The 13,865-nt window shown below is 45.5% G+C and overlaps 1 protein-coding gene across 1 annotated transcript in view; it reads right to left on the bottom strand.

Annotated features, from left to right (window-relative positions):
* Nucleotides 1–7,798, bottom strand: part of MMD2 (monocyte to macrophage differentiation associated 2) — a 30,697-nt gene extending 22,899 nt beyond the window's left edge. The window contains exon 1 of the mRNA XM_030212030.1: nucleotides 7,782–7,798. Within this exon, the coding sequence (XP_030067890.1) occupies nucleotides 7,782–7,798 (17 nt within the window). The remainder of the gene's footprint in view (nucleotides 1–7,781) is intronic.
* Nucleotides 7,799–13,865: the final 6,067 nt, after the last annotated feature.

Below are 13,865 nucleotides of genomic sequence, written 5' to 3'. Positions count from 1 at the left end.
TATCGGACTTTAAAGATTTATTTATTTATTTATTTGTTACATTTATATCCCACATTTTCCCACCTTTTTGTAGGCTCAGTATGGCTTACATAGTACCAGAGCAGTGGCGTACCAAGGGGGGGCGGGGGGGCGGTCCGCCCCGGGTGCACGCCGCTGGGGGGTGCCGCGGCACGTGCCTGCTCTGAGTTCCCTGACTTCGCGAGTTCGCTGCAGCTCCCTCTGCCCTGGAACAGGTTACTTCCTGTTCCGGGTCAGAGGAAGCTCCAGCGAACGCACAAAGTCAGGGAACTCTGAGCAGGCGCGCGCTGCGGCACCCCCCCCAGTGGCGTGCACCCAGGGAGGGTTCCGCGCTGCATCGAGGGGGGTGCTGCACCCGGGGGGGGGGGTCCGCGCTGCATCGGGGGGTGCTGCACCCGGGGGGGCGGGGCGCCGCCCCGGGTGTCCGCCCCCCTAGGAACGCCACTGTACCAGAAAGGCGTTTGCAGACTCCGGTGTAAACAAATACAAAGTGATGTTGTGGTAAGATACAAGTTAGATCTGAATTAAATGGAAATTGCAGATTTCTAATTGAAGAAACATGTTGATGAATTGGTTATTACACGACTGTTTTATTTTTGCAGTTGTTTCAAGCGACAGAGAAGGGCAACCTTCGAAAGCTAATCAAGAAATGTACTAAGTTACGACCAATAAAAAAGGTATCATCTTATTTTCTTTTCCATGTTTTATTTGGTTTCATTTCTATAGATTCTACATGGAATGTTGCTATTCCACTAGCAACATTCCATGTAGAAGTCGGCCCTTGCGGATCACCAATGTGGCCGCGCAGGCTTCTGCTTCTGTGAGTCTGATGTCCTGCAGAACGTCAGACTCACAGAAACAGAAGCCTGTGCAGCCTTCTACATGGAATGTTGCTAGTGGAATATCAACATTCCATGTAGAATCTCCAATAGTAGCAACAGAACCTCAAATAGTAGCAACATTCCATGTAGAATCTCCAATGGTATCTATTTTACTGTCATAGTAATGCTTGAATGTTTTCACTTATATACACTGTCAGCTAGCACATTTGCTTATTTCCGATCTGAGGAAGAAGGGCAACCTTCGAAAGCTAATCAAGAAATGTATTAAGTTATGTCCAATAAAAAAGGTATCATCTTATTTTCTTTTCCATGTTTTATTTTGTTTGATTTCTATAGATTCTACATGGAATGTTGCTATTCCACTAGCAACATTCCATGTAGAAGTCGGCCCTTGTAGATCACCAATGTGGCCGCGCAGGCTTCTGCTTCTGTGAGTCTGACGTCCTGCACGTACGTGCAGGACATCAGACTCACAGAAACAGAAGCCTGCGCAGCCTTCTACATGGAATGTTGCTAGTGGAATAGCAACATTCCATGTAGAATCTCCAATAGTAGCAACATTCCATGTAGAATCTCCAATGGTATCTATTTTACTGTCATAGTAATGCTTGAATGTTTTCACTTATATACACTGTCAGCTAGCACATTTGCTTATTTCCGATCTGAGGAAGAAGGGCAACCTTCGAAAGCTAATCAAGAAATGTACTAAGTTACGTCGAATAAAAAAGGTATCCTCTTATTTTCTTTTCCATGTTTTATTTTGTTTTATTTCTATTGCTTACCTTTAAAAGTGGACTGACACGGCTACCACACCTCTCTACTCAAGTGACAGAGAAAACGTCTGTGCTTTTCATGCTGGATTTAAAGGAACCTCCCCCCCCCCCCCCCCCGACCTGTATCATTTAACAGCTTTCACTATTCTTCCCATGCACACAGGTTATCTTTCTTTGTACTTGATAAGTGAGCGCTATTTAAGAACGTACGCACTAATAAATGAAGAGAATACCTGAAACAAAACACTTCTTACAAAATTACCTCTCTAGCGATTGTTTTTTTTCCAGCTGTCCACACTGGGACAAAAGTCTGCAGGCACAGCCTTTGTACTGCTTTTCCAAGTGAATGTAGGGGGGAACAGGCTTTCACTTTGGGAACTTGAGCTGTGAATTACCCAGGGCTCTTGCAGCTGCTTCTGCTGGGTGCAGAACTTTGCAAGAATAGCAAAATACCACGTCTACACAAAACGATTCCTCTCTCATCCTAAACTCCTAAACATGACCCGGAAACAACTCATCTCACTGAGGGGCCCTTTTACAAAGGTGCGTTAAGGGCATACGGGCATCCAGCATGCGCCAAATCGGCATTACCGCCCGGCTATCGTGAGCCCCGGGCAGTAATTCTGAATTTGGCATGTGCCAAAAACACGCAGTAGAAAATATTTTGTATTTTCTACCGCGTGGTGCTTACTCGGCGGTAGAAAATACAAAATACTACTCGGGTAGCGTGTGAGACCTTACTGCTAAGTCAAGGAGTGGCGGTAAGGTCTCAGGCTGAAAATGGACGCGCTGGTTTTTATTTTGTCACATGTCCGTTTTCCGGCCCCTTAATTACATCGGGTGTAATTCTCTATAGCTCACTTTTAGTTGGCTGCTGGGATGATGCATGCGGAGTATAAATTCTATATTGGTGATTGCCATAGCCGCCGAGAGGGGGGGGGGCAGGGAGGACAAAATTCCCCGGGCCCGGGCCTCCAAGGGGGGCCCGGCGCCACAGTCCCACCCATCCTACGTCATCGACCGTCTGCCCCCTGCATAGAAATTGCAGTCTCACCTCCATGAAAGCAGCGCTGCAGGCAGCAGAACGCCTCCCTTCGGCCCTCCTTCCCTCCCTGTGTCCAGCCCTCGTCTGACGTAACTTCTGCGAGGGCAGGACACAAGGAGGGAAGGAGGGCCGAAGGGAGGCGTTCTGCTGCCTGCAGCGCTGCTTTCATGGAGGTGAGACTGCGATTTCAATGCAGGGGGCCCGGCCCGGTGGCGGACGGAGGGGGGAGCGGCGGCAACCTCGGGGGGGGGGTGGAGGGGGGAGCGGCGGCGGCGACCTCGGGGGGGTGGAGGGGGCGGCGGGGCGGTGAGGGCGGCAGGGGCGGGGCCCCGGGGACAGCGTTGCCCTGGGCCCGGCCCAGTCTCTCGGCGGCCCTGGCGAATGCATGTGCAATTGCTGTTAAGGAATATCAGAGCCAGTTTGCAATTACATGCTTAACTGTAGGCATGAGCACTAATGCCAGCTAAATGGCCTGGTGTAAATACTCGCGCCTAATTGTAGGCAGTTAGGTGCAGAACTGCAAGTATTCTATAAGATGTGCGTGCAATTGCCAGGCATGTCCTTGACCTGCTCATGCCCCTAACAGAGAAAACCAGGGGTGGAAGAATAACAAACTCTTGTTCCTTTGTTTGGACCGGTCATTTGGATTTGTTATTCTTCCACCCCTGGTTTTCTCTGCTTGTGTCGCTGTGGAAGGCGCAAACCCCCCCTTTCTTCCTGCTCATGCCCCTCCCAGTTTTGCACTATGGAAATTGCTGCACATTCTGTAGAAAACTGACTAAAGGCAGTTGCCTGGTAACTGCTAATTAGTGTCATTAGTGCCAATTAACACCAATTATAGCCAATAACCAGTTATTAAAGCCAATTAGCACCTAATTATTCAATTATGTTGGATATCTAACTGGCCTTATTTTATAACCAGGGTGCACAACTTTGCATTCAGACTGAGGGGGTCTTGTGGAGCAATGTGCATTTGGGCGGGAGACAATTCCTAGGCAGAATTTTCTTGCAGGTTTTATTGCTTTTTACCTAAATAAAATGGTTTTGAAAACTACGGGCTGGACTTTGAGCTGGCATTGCGGCCATATTAATTGAAGCACAATGTCTTCGTAAGTACTTACGTTCAGCATCGCTTTCCATGTAGGTAGCGATGCTGAACGTACGGATAGTGTGGTCACTGTGTTGGCGCTATCCATTTAGCAGGCCTAAGTGACGCACAAGTTCTCCGAACAGCGGCTGAATGTTGTTGCTATCCGAATAATTTTTCAGCCTGCCCTTGCCTCACTCCACACTCAGTCCCTTCTTATAGTATCGTACCATTTCAGCCATGTTTTTAGCCCGATAATACTCATCAGCTGTCAATAAACATATAACTTTGATTGACTATTGCAATATTTAATCACACATTTATCCTTTTCCTATCCTGAGCCTCTAGACCCTTCACTAGGTTGATTTGCATATATTTGCCTCCATTGTATGCAAATCTCTTTCATGCATATTCATTGTGGATATCCTGAAAACCTGACTGGCAAGGGGGTACTCCAGGACCGATTTGGGAAACACCGCACTAGAGGGCTTATTTTTCAGAAAGGGAAGGGGAGGTGTTGTGTGAAGGCTGATTTGGGGAGATGGAATAGGGCACCTTCTACACCCGGGCAAAAGGTTACATTTGTAAGTTTATTTATTTATTTGTTGCATTTGTATCCCACATTTTCCCAGCTATTTGCAGGCTCAGTGTGGCTTATATTGTTGCGTCACGGCGATCGCCAATTCCGGAATGAGAGATACAGGTGTTATTACGTTAAGATCATGATTGACATGGTAGATTAAGCAGTCAAGTATAAAGAGTTCATATTCGTTATAAAAATAGTTTAACAAGCTCTGAATTCATTCCTGGATTTTTAAAAAAACCTGAGACCTTTCCTCCTTTTTCTGTTTTTTCTTCATTTCCAGCCTAATCACGGATTAAGTCAGCAGTGCATTCCTCTCCAACTTAGCGCAAGCATCTCTCTGGAACAACGGGGCATTATTCTAGTATATCGTCGCTAGGCAACCCTGAAAAACCTCTGCACGACCCAGTTTGAGGGCTTTTCTCTCTTGCCTGCTTTCTTTTTTTTTTTTAAACCCTTTATAGATGAGGTGCAGTGCATTAGGGCTTCTGTGGTGATGTCAGGGTTGTCATGGCAACATATGCACGGCACTTTTTTTTGCAAACCCTTTCTCGTCTCTTGCGGGCGCCTGCTTTTCTAATGCCATGTCTGTGGTGAATTTTAAAAATAATAGCCAATGCACGGTGAGGGGAGAGAAAGAAACCCTCGGTGCTTGTTTCAATTGCGGGCGGTGCCCCCCTCTAGAAATGGAAGACTCCTTTTTTTGTAGAGCAAAGTCCAATATGGAAGCATTATTCCCCTATCCCTCACCCCCCCCAGTGAATGTTCTGTTTAAAGGTGAAAGATTAATAACAGTGATTGAAGCTTATGGATTCCTGCTCCTTTGTTAGAGCCTGAGGCACCATTCAAATTAAATTCAGATAAATCAAGGCAAAACTTCCCTTCCTTGTTGGTCTGTCTATGCATTTGCTTTTCACTCTATTTTTTTTTTTTGTTACATTTGTACCCCGCACTTTCTCACTCATGGCAGGCTCAATGCGGCTTACATATTATATACAGGTACTTATTTGTACCTGGGGCAATGGAGGGTTAAGTGACTTGCCCAGAGTCACAAGGAGCTGCCTGTGCCTGAAGTGGGAATCGAACTCAGTTCCTCAGGACCAAAGTCCACCACCCTAACCACGAGGCCACTCCTCCACTGTTGCTACTATTTGAGATTCTACATGGAATTTTGCTATTCCACTAGCAACATTCCATGTAGAAGTCGGCCCTTGCAGATCACCAATGTGGCCACGCAGGCTTCTGCTTCTGTGAGTCACAGGACGTCAGACTCACAGAAACAGAAGCCTGCGCAGCCTTCTACATGGAATGTTGCTAGTGGAATCTCCAATAGTAGCAACATTCCATGTAGAATCTTCAATAGTATCTATTTTTTTGTTACATTTGTACCCTGCGCTTTCCCACTCATGGCAGGCTCAATGCGGCTTACATGGGGCAATGGAGGGTTAAGTGACTTGCCCAGAGTCACAAGGAGCTGCCTGTGCCTGAAGTGGGAATCGAACTCAGTTCCTCAGTTCCCCAGGACCAGAGTCCACTACCCTAACCACTAGGCCACTGCTCCACTAATGTAGAAGACATTTTAGGTGGAGAGAGAGCAGTCAGTGGATGAGGTTCTGTAGCATCTACACAGGACTTCCACTGCTTTTTCATTCAGCTCCAGTGCTCAAGTGGCAAACAGCCTGTACACCATCATATTAGAATAAGCTTCTCAGCAGTGCTAAGAGGCTGTTTTTTGCAGCCCCTTGTTGGTCTTCTCTTTAGGAATCCTTTGTACATATGAGTCTGAGGATTGCAAGCTGGTTCCATTTTCTCAGGACTTGCAGTTCTTGTGCTTTGCTTGGGAAAGTTCAATCAAGAGATGAGAACTACAAGGTCCAAGCATGCAGTGGGGTAAGACCAGGACAGGATGTGCCTGTTCTGATGACAAACTGGAGTTAGGTAGCTTCCTTGAAAAATCAGTCACTATTTCAATGCCATTGGCATTTACATAATATTCCCAAGTATTCAGCACCGGGTGCCATCTGGACAGCGACACTAAATATTCTGATAGACTGCTGATTCCAGAAGTATCCAGATAACAGTGATGTGCAGTGCCGCTATCAGGATAACTAACCAGCTCATTTTCGAATGAGATCCACGGCTATCTTCCGACACAAATCGGGAGATGGCCGGCAATCTCCTGAAACCGGCCAAATCGGTATAATCGAAAGTCGATTTTGGCCGGGTTTAACTGCTTTCTGTTGCGGAGCCGGCGAAACTTCAAGGGGGCGTGTTGGTAGGGTAGTGAAGGCAGGATGGGAGCGTGCTCACGAGATGGCTGGCTTTGCCCGATAATGAAAAAAAAAAAGCCAGGCTTGACGAGCATTTCGCCGGCTTTACTTGGTCCCTTTTTTTTCACGACCAAACTTCAAAAAGGAGCCCCAACTGACCAAATGGCCACTGGAGGGAATCGGGGATCACCTCCCCTTACTCCCCCAGTGGTCACAACCCCCTCCCACCTAAAAACAAAACCCCAAAACCTTTTTTGCCAGCCTCCATGCCAGCCTGAAATGTCATACCCAGTTCCCTGACAGCAGTATGCAAGTCCCTGGAGCAGTTTTTAGTGGGTGCTGTGCACTTCAGGCAGGTGGACCCAGACCCATCCCCCCCTACCTATTCCACTTGTGGTGGTAAATGGGAGCCCTCCAACCCCCCCAAACCCACTGTACCCACATGTAGGTGTCCCCCTTCATCCCTAAGGGCTATGGTAGTGGTGTACAGTTGTGGGTAGTGGGTTTTGGGGGGGGGGATTTGGGGGGCTCAGCACCCAAGGTAAGGGAGCTATGTACCTGGCAGCTATTTTTATTTTTTAATTTTTAGAAGTGCACCCTAGGGTGCCCGGTTGGTGTCCTGGCATGTGAGGGGGGCCAGTGCACTACAAATGCTGGCTCCTCCCACGACCAAATGCTGGGTTTGAGATTGCCGGCATTAGTTTCCATTATCGCCGAAAATCGATCCCGGCCATCTCAAACCCGGCCATCTCTGACATTTGGCCGGGCCCAACTGTATTAGCGAAGAAAAAGATGGCCGGCCATCTTTTTCGAAAATACGGTTGGCTCCGCCCATTTGCAGAGCCGGCCACGGAGATGGCCGGTGCCGTTCGATTATTCCCCTCCACATTGTCCAGGTAGAAATGCAGATAGTGGTGCTGAATATTGCCCCTAACTGGAAAATTTCAGGCTCCGCCCCCTGCTCCGTTCTGACACTATCTGGATAGCACTAGAGTGATCTGCAATGATTTTCATCAGTGTTATTTGGATTGTGTCACAGAAAATCAACGGTAAGAGGCACTTATTCAGGTAGCTGGTACTTCTATCTGGATAAAGTGCTTTTGAATATCTAGTCACGTGGGCTTAACCAGAGTTCTAGAGGAAGTAAAAGTCTAACAACTCACCAAATAAGCTCCGGCATTTCTATGCTCAAGCAACAATATTCCCAAACCATGAGATAGGTCTGCAACGCACTGCTTCCAGCGCATGTACATTTTTTTTTTATCTCATGCATATTCATTGTGGGTATCCTGAAAACTGACTGGCTGTGGGTCCTCCAGGTTTGGGAACTTCTGTTCTAAAACCCTCTAGAATGTTTCTCCAATCTATAGGCTATTACAAATCATGTTCAACTTGCTTATTTTCACATTTGAAATAATTCCACCGTGTTTGTGGAGGACCTGCATAATTTAATGGAAATTTGTTATAGCAAAGAAGGGTGGATTTAATTAAAGTTGAGACCGGGGGGGGGGGGGGGGGGCAGTTTACTGCTTTAATACTAACTCTTTTTTTTTTGGTGCATCAAAGCTGGCTGCACTCCACACTTTGTCTTGAATTTTGTAGTCTGGCTGTGTCTGCAGAGCATCTCCTGAGACGCTAATTAACTTAGAACCTGGTCTGCTAGAAGAGTTGCCTCATCCTCTGACTATGCAGAAAATGTTTAGTGCACAAGTCTTTGATTGAGGCTGCCCCAGGGCTGGCGCTAGATAAGTGAATTCAGACAAACGCCTTGGGCCCCACTGCCACAGGGGACACCAAGCTTCTCCAAAGGTGAAGGAAACACAACCCATTGGTGGCTTTGGGGTCCCCTCCTGAATTTCTGCCCTGGGCCTCACATGTGTAACGCTGACCCTAGGCTGCCCCATATCATCCTCAATCAGGACATCAAAGGGAATCAGATCTCCTGTAATGTTACATTTTCTGGCCCTGAAAAAAAAATCTAATTTTCTGACAGGCTGTTGTTGGAAGGCAGGTATCTGGACTCTCATGTGAAAATAATGTCTAGCTGCCTTAAAATGCTCTGCTTGGTGTATTTATATCCTAGGCTACCTTGCAGGGCCACCAGGAATGGCTTAGTCAATTTCACAGTCCTAGACCTGGTCTTCCTTTATGATGCAAAAAACGTTATTCATGGATTCAACATCCATAAACTGTAATCCCTCCATATCCTTCAGCGCTATTTAACTGGCAAGGAACAGCTCCTAGCTGGTTAAATAGCACTTAACTGGCTATGTGCGAATATTCAGCGCATCACTGGCTATGTTTAGCAGCCAAATTGGGCTGCCCAAATAGCAGGCCTATCTTTGGCTGCTACCCCCCTCCGTATTCTATATAGCACGTTCCGCGCTGAAATCCATGCAGATTCTATAAAAGTGTGCATAACTTATATGGCTTAAAAAGCCAGCATTGTTAGCAGCACTTAACGAGCCCTAATTGATAATAATTAGAATTTATTTTACTTTTTCTTACATTTGTACCCCACGCTTTCCCACTTATAGCAGGTTCAATGTGGCTTACATATTATATACAGGTACTTATTTGTACCTGGGGCAATGGAGGGTTAAGTGACTTGCCCAGAGTCACAAGGAGCTGCCTGTGCCTGAAGTGGGCATCAAACCCAGTTCCCCAGGACCAAAGTCCATCACTCTAACCACTAGGCCACTCCTCCGCTCCACACAAATCACTAAGCATATTCTGTAATGCAGAGCACCTAAATTTTAATGCGTGCAGGCAAAAAGGGGCGTGGTTATGGGCGGGGAAATGAGCATTTCATGGGCATTCTAATACTTACGCACGTTGTTATAGAATATGGTTCAGTTCACCTAAATCTATGCACCAGGATTTACGCTGTGTTTTCACTGGTGAAAATGGACGCCCGTAGTTTTAGGCGCTGGGATAGCAACTAAGCGTATTCTATATACCGTGCCTAAATCTAGGTGCCACTTATAGAATACACATAGGCAGCGCTGAATATTGGCTTAACCGGTTATATTTAAACCGGATATTCAATGCCGGTCACTGGAAATGGGCCAGCATTGAATTTCCGGGCTTACCGCCCACCGCTGGAATTACCCAGGCTGTTTCCTGCAGTCTAAATATCGACCTCTAAGAACTTAAGAGCATAAGAATTACCATACTGGTACTGGGTCAGAATGAAGGACCATCTATCCCAGTATCCTAACTGTGTCCAATCCAGGTCCCAAGTTTCTAATAGAATTTCATAACGTATCAAGATTCCCGAATCCCAAACAGTGGAAAGATTCTGGAATCCCCAAAAGTAGCAAGATTCCATGCTACCAACCAGGTCAATCTTAATAATGGTTTATGGACTTCACCTCCAAGAATTTGTCCAAACCTTTTAAAATTACATTAACTACTTTTGAGTTCCTGTTTGTTTTAAAATATTACTCTGTAAATTCATGGTGCGTCCCCTAGTCTTTGTACCTTTAGAAAGAACAAAGAATCAGGACATACAGACCTCTATCATATCACCCCTCAGCCATCTCTTTTTCAAGCTGGAAAAAACGCCAACCTCTTAAGCCTTTCCTCATATGAGAGTCATTCCATCCCCTTAAATCATTTTGGCTGCCCTTCTCTGTTCCTTTTCAAAATTCCACTACACCTTTTTTGAGATGTGGTTTCCAGAATTGCACACAGATGAGCTCACATCATGGAGCAATACACAGGTATTCTAATAGGGGATTTTTTACTAAGGTGCCCTCACTTTTTTGGTGCGTGCTAAAATTGTGGACGCGCTAAATGTTAGAGACGCCAATGCATTCCTATGGGCATCTCTAACGTTTAGCGCACCCACAATTTTAGTGCACGCTAAAAATGTGAGCACACCTTAGTAAATGACGCCCATGGTCTTTGTTTTATTCTCTGCTCTTTTCCTAATATGAGTAATTCCCACCATTCCGCTTGGGTTTGGTTGACTGCCACAGCACACTGAACAGAAGATTTCATCTAACTTTCAGGAAATCTTTAAAGACCGTGTTATTCGGAAATGCTTATCCCACGGCCTCTGCGTGTGTCTCCACTGTTGGAAGCGCATCTATCTAGAGTCATTTTGGACACATTCCCCTTCCCTCTTCCCTCCTGATTTCCCTACTCCTTCCGTCCATTCCTACTCTTCCCCAATATCTCTTGTAGGTTTTTCTGCTGTATTAGCTTCATTTTACTGGATTGGCGTCTGCCACTGTGATCCGTTGTAAGCCAAATTGAGCCTGACACTGTTGGGAAACTGTGGGGTACAAATGAGATAAATAATAATGTCCTGCCCATTATGACATCTACATTTTTTCCCCTGGGTGCTGACTTGAAATCTAGCATAGCATCGCAGAGCTATAATTTGGGCTATTCTTCCCAATGTGCACCACTTTGCCCCCCTCTCTTCCAGTCTTGCAAGGTCTTCCTGCAATTTCTTACAGCCTGCACGTGATTTAACAAATTTGAATAATTTAATTCTGACAGTAGCAGCTTAAGCCTGGTATTTAATACGCAGCCAGCATATCTACCACATAGTAGGCCAGAATGTTCGGTCTACATAGGCTCAGTATGTATAATTATACACACCAAAGAATCTTTTTATATCCAGTCAAATTTATTATTCTACATTTGTCCAGTCCAGTCACATGAATTAAATAACTACACATTTTTATCAAACTGTATCCTCGTAGATGCAACGCAATCCTTTCAAAGAATCACAAGGGAGGAATAATTGTCTGACCTAGTTCGTGAGATGTCATGTTCCGTGCAATAGCTCCCAGGCCTCTTCAGAAGCAAAAATATTGGCATAAAAAAAAGACTGGTGTCTGTTATTATCCAGACTGAGCACTTTAAAGTGCTGGTTCTATGGAAGTGAAAGATACATACGGACATTAGAACGTAAGAAAAGCCATACAAAGGGCCATCAAGCCCAGCATCCTGTCTCCAAAGGTGGCGAGTTTGAGTTACAAATATCTGGCAAATCCCAAAATGTAGATTTATTTGTCATGGTTCACATAGAAGCCCTCCTATAGAAGACTTTTGGGAAATGGGCATGCTGAGAAGCTGAATAAGAAACAGACATCTTTCGGAAGGAGCACTCCTAGAGAAGACGTTTGGAAGTGGACCCCTGACTCGTTGAATAAATAATGATGTTTCCTTGAGACAGAAGCAACTCAAAACACTATCAGGATCAGAATATTTTAATATAGATTAATACATGGGTACTGACAGCAGCGGATAGAAGCACTTAGTTTTTATTTGCATAGAAAATCCCCCAAAACTGTTGATTTGGATCTGTTCTGATAACTTTTGCATCAGAAAGCAAAAGACAAAGGAGATCTGTACAGAAACCCCGAACGGTCCGACATCTGTTTTAAATGTTTAAGCATGCGGTATCCAAGGAGATATTCTTAGAAGCCTACACAAGCTTCCTTTGCGGAAATAGAATTTCTGGGTTTTTGTTTTGCTTATGTTTTATAAAGGCAACATTTGCACCTATATGCCTTTATTAAATAGGATCCTACCATGACCCACCAGAGGTTTATATTGCTATAGCACAAGTGTACACCTGTTCCAAAGAATATCTAAAGGGCCCTTTTACTAAGCCGTGTAGGTGCCTAGGCGCATCCAACGTGCGCCAATTTGGAACTACCATCCGGCTACTGCATGGCCTGGGTGGTAATTTCATTTTTTACGTGCCCCAGGAAATTTCCGGCACGCGGCGCTAACCGGGCAGTAATGGGCATTTTACGTGCGCTGACGATTGCTGACCAGTTAACGCATGAGACCGTACCACTAAGTGAATGGGTGGCGGTAAGGTCTCAGGCCCAAAATGGACGTGCGCCAATTTTCATTTTGCCGCACATCCATTTTTGGCCAAAAAAACGGGCCTTTTTTGCAGGTGCCAAGAAAACAGCAAGGCAAACGATCTGCAAACTCCAAGATGGAAAGACAAAAAAGCAGATCAGTAAAAAAAATATTTTATTAAATGACAACCAAATATTCAAATCAGCCCGACACTGGCCGTGTTTCGCCCAACTGGGCTGCGTCAGCAGCTACACAATGTTCTTTAAAAGTCGAGATGACAAATGTACGGAAGCCTGAAATCATGAATCTTCCAAAATACAGTAAAAAACAGCATAAACCAAATGAATCATAAAAGATAATGACGTGAGTACCGTCCTGCACCTTCACAATTCTAAAATGCTGAAAAAAGCAGGTGTGCTGAAAAATGGACCTGCGCGTGTCCATTGCAGTAAAAGGACCCCTAAATGTGTGCACGCATGTACCCCCAAAAGTGAGATACACGGACACCTTAAGCATCACTGTGAGAAAAAGACAATAATTTGCTGTAAATCTTTGGTTCGAAATTGTGGCAATACTCCATGCTTCATCATTATAGTTTGTGGTTATCTAGACACAGCCCCTTCCACGCATTTCCTTTTAGACGCAGTCACATTTTCCTGTCTCTGCTCATTTTGAATGCATATTGCACTCTCCCTTCTTAGACTGTGACTACCTGCTCTAATGGTGCAGGACATAAACACATGATAGTTAAACATCCAAGATCTTATCAAGTACAGCAGATACAGGCCAGAGCTTAGAAAACAGAGCAGTGGACCAGCCCAGCAGTAAGTGCCGCAAAATGCCATATGAGAAACTTACATTTGGTTTTGATTTCTGGCTTTTGCTTCCTGGGTCTGCGAAGGCTGGAGATGCTTCAGAGACAAGGTTCACACCCTCTTAAGTAAGGGGGAGAGGGTAGTAGGAATGGACACCTCAGTCATATCTCCATAGTGACATGTGGTGGCCAAATGACACACGTTAGTTGGATGCAGTTTGTGCTCCTCAATGAAGACTCTCACTGTTGGGATGGAGGGGGGGTGTGGGAGGTGGTTTAAAAATAATGGAAAACATTGGGTAGTTGCAAATGTAGGCTTATGGTGCTTTAACCCAACAGAGGCTGGCTCTGATCAAGCAAGAAACCCAGAGGAGTAGGAGGAGGACTTAATAACATTTTGGAGAACTGAGGTGGCCAGGTCTCTACCACAGCCAGTAACACCTTGTAGGTGACCAAAATGATTGAGGGGATGGGATATCTCTCAAATGAGGTAAGGATAATGAGGTGAGGGCTCTTCAGCTTGGAAAAGAATTGACTTGGGGAGGGGGGGGGGGATATGACAGAGATCTAAAAAAATACTGAGTGGAGTGAAATAGGT

Source organism: Microcaecilia unicolor, chromosome 8 (assembly GCF_901765095.1).
Source record: "Microcaecilia unicolor chromosome 8, aMicUni1.1, whole genome shotgun sequence".
Taxonomy (NCBI): domain Eukaryota; kingdom Metazoa; phylum Chordata; class Amphibia; order Gymnophiona; family Siphonopidae; genus Microcaecilia; species Microcaecilia unicolor.
Note: the sequence above shows the minus strand (reverse complement) of the source record. Positions and strands in the feature narration are given on the sequence as shown.